The 2,479-nt window shown below is 38.5% G+C and overlaps 1 protein-coding gene across 1 annotated transcript; it reads right to left on the bottom strand.

The window, feature by feature from the left end:
• Positions 1-82: 82 nt before the first annotated feature.
• Positions 83-1,585, bottom strand: LOC126512366 (paired amphipathic helix protein Sin3a-like; the record flags this gene model as incomplete). The annotated part of the gene is made up of 2 exons (XM_050160098.1): positions 1,329-1,585; positions 83-365 (listed from the first exon to the last, which is right to left on the bottom strand). Coding segments are annotated over exons 1-2 (453 nt in total), but the record flags the coding sequence as incomplete, so codon positions are not given.
• Between the last annotated feature and the right edge of the window lie 894 nt (positions 1,586-2,479).

Genomic DNA, 2,479 nt, shown 5'->3' with positions numbered 1-2,479 from the left:
TAATTGGATATCTATCTGAGTCTAATACAGGGGAATGTCTGAGAAGTACTGTCTAGAGATGCGGTGTCTTCCCATGACTCACCTTGCTGACTTTGGCAGGTGTGGGCTGAGAAGCTGGCTGAGTAGGAGCTGGAGCTGACTGGGCTGAAGGCTGAGAAGGATGTGGAGGTGGTGGCTGAGGCTGGGGCTGGATGCCATGGGTGGGGATCTGATGAACCTGGCCAGGAGTTGTCACGTTCACCATGTCATTAGTCTGCACCTCAATTTTGTAGCCAGGAGGCAAGAAGGTATTGAAGCCCATGATCAGGTCAGGATGGCCTTTAAATAACTGGGATACACGGCTAATCACACCTGGAGTATCATTGCTGACAAAAACAATTACAAAGAAAGAGAAGTGATAAAAGGCAGGCTTGACAGAAAACCTATAGGAAAACTAACTTCTATATTTTCTCTAAACAGGAAAACATAATAACCAAGGCCAAAGAACTTAAATTCCAAAGCCACTTAGCTTTAGAGTTATAGGTTTGGTCAAAATTTTAAATAAAATATACATTCATGCACACAATTCTATCAAACAGATGTACAGAGAGTACATCTCTGTAATTCCCAAGCTGGGCCCAATCTTTAATATACCAGTATGACTGTAATGGGTTTTATGTCTAGACTGTTCAGGTGAGTTACTCTCACACAGTCATGCCAGAATAGCAGTGCATCTTACAACAATAAATAAATAAAATCAATTTACCGCTATTACCTCCCTGACTGAAATAAGCACCAAGAAAGAGTGTAGTTAAAATTTTCTAGTACACAGGACAGCCAGAACTATTTCACAGAGAAGCCCTGTCTCGAAAAACCAAAAACCAAACAAACAAAAAGCCTAAAAACTCTGCAATTTCCATCATGTAATCAAAATACAGTGATGCATAGCTGTACATGCCACTTGAGAGGCTGAGGCAATAGGGCTGCCCAAAGTTCAAGGCCACTCTGAACTATATAGCAAGACCCTAATCTCAAAAGCATTCCCCCGATGAAAATAATAATCTATAAAAGGGGGTGATGTGTGTGTATATATATATATTCCCACTAAAAATCTACATGCTGGGTTGGAGAGATAGCTCAGAGGTTAAGAGTACTACTGACTGCTCTTCCTGAGTTCCTGAGTTCAATTCCCGGCAACCACAAGGTAGGTCACAACCATCTGTATTGAGGCCTGGTGCCCTCTTCTGGCGAGTAGGCATATATGCAGACAGAGCACTATATATATATAATATATATAATAAAACTCTTAAAAAATGCCAAGCACAAACTTCAATGCACAAAATTTTTACCTCTGAGATTTAAATTCCTTCATGATATCAAGGAAATCATTGTAGACCTGAGGCTGACTACCAAACTGCAGCTTCACCTGGTCAAGATAGGACAGGGCATCCTCCACCTGAGGCAGGGATACATTGCAAATATGTAAGAAGTCAAAACTTTTTAACAACAGATCATCCATCCTCAAATTAAGACAGTAAGTGAATTATATATGAAGTACCAGAAATTAGTATGAACACTTAAAATATGATTCAAATTTAAAACAACAACAACAAAAAAATCAACTCAAATTCTGTACTCTTGCCATGGATAATTCTATAGGGAATGATCAGTGACTAATAATTATATTACCATAATATTCACGTAGCCATTTTGTAAGTACGTGCTAAGATACAATACAGCACAACCAACACAGGTGGTGAAGATTCAATAACAAGTTAAAATCGTAACTGCACAGAAACTGCTCTTATCTAGTATAACTCCTAACACAATGGGTGTAAAACAACGACCGAAAGTCATAACAGCACATGGAAACAGCATCACTTTCTCTGTCAAAGCAAGGAAAATCAAAAAGGTGATTTATAAGCTGAAACCTAAAGACAAGTACACATTAGCAAACAAGTACATGAGGCCCTGTGAAGAATGTCAGAAGCATCAGCAAGGGAATAATCTCATGTAGTCTACCTGCAAAACTAAAACCAGTCAGTCTGCTAAAAAAAGGATGATTTATATCCCACTTGGGATGGGAGACTGAATGAGATTTCATCAAAATATTAACCATGATGGCACAGTATTTAAAGTTTATATATTGCTTATTCTGGAAATTTTTTTCCCAGTTTTCAACAAGTTAACTGTGGGTAAATGAAAAAGCAGAAAGCAAGCTGTCAGGTAAGAGGAAGGACTACATTAGGGAAAACAAAGATCAGACATTTTTGACACACAGATGCATTTCGGGGCATACTGCTCCTCCCACATGCAAGCCCCTAGATAGAATAAGCTATTATAACCAAATGAAGATAAAACAACTCTCACTTCAGTTTTAATTTACATTGTTTTGTATGTGGTTTCAAACTGAATTACCTAAGTATAAATCAGATAAATTGAAAACTAAGCAAATGCCACACACACACACACACACACACACACACACACACACACACAC

Source organism: Alexandromys fortis, unplaced genomic scaffold, assembly GCF_014885135.2.
Source record: "Alexandromys fortis isolate MF-2015 unplaced genomic scaffold, M_Fortis_MF-2015_v1.1 scaffold_108, whole genome shotgun sequence".
Lineage (NCBI taxonomy): Eukaryota > Metazoa > Chordata > Mammalia > Rodentia > Cricetidae > Alexandromys > Alexandromys fortis.
This window is presented reverse-complemented; position numbering and strand designations above follow the sequence as displayed.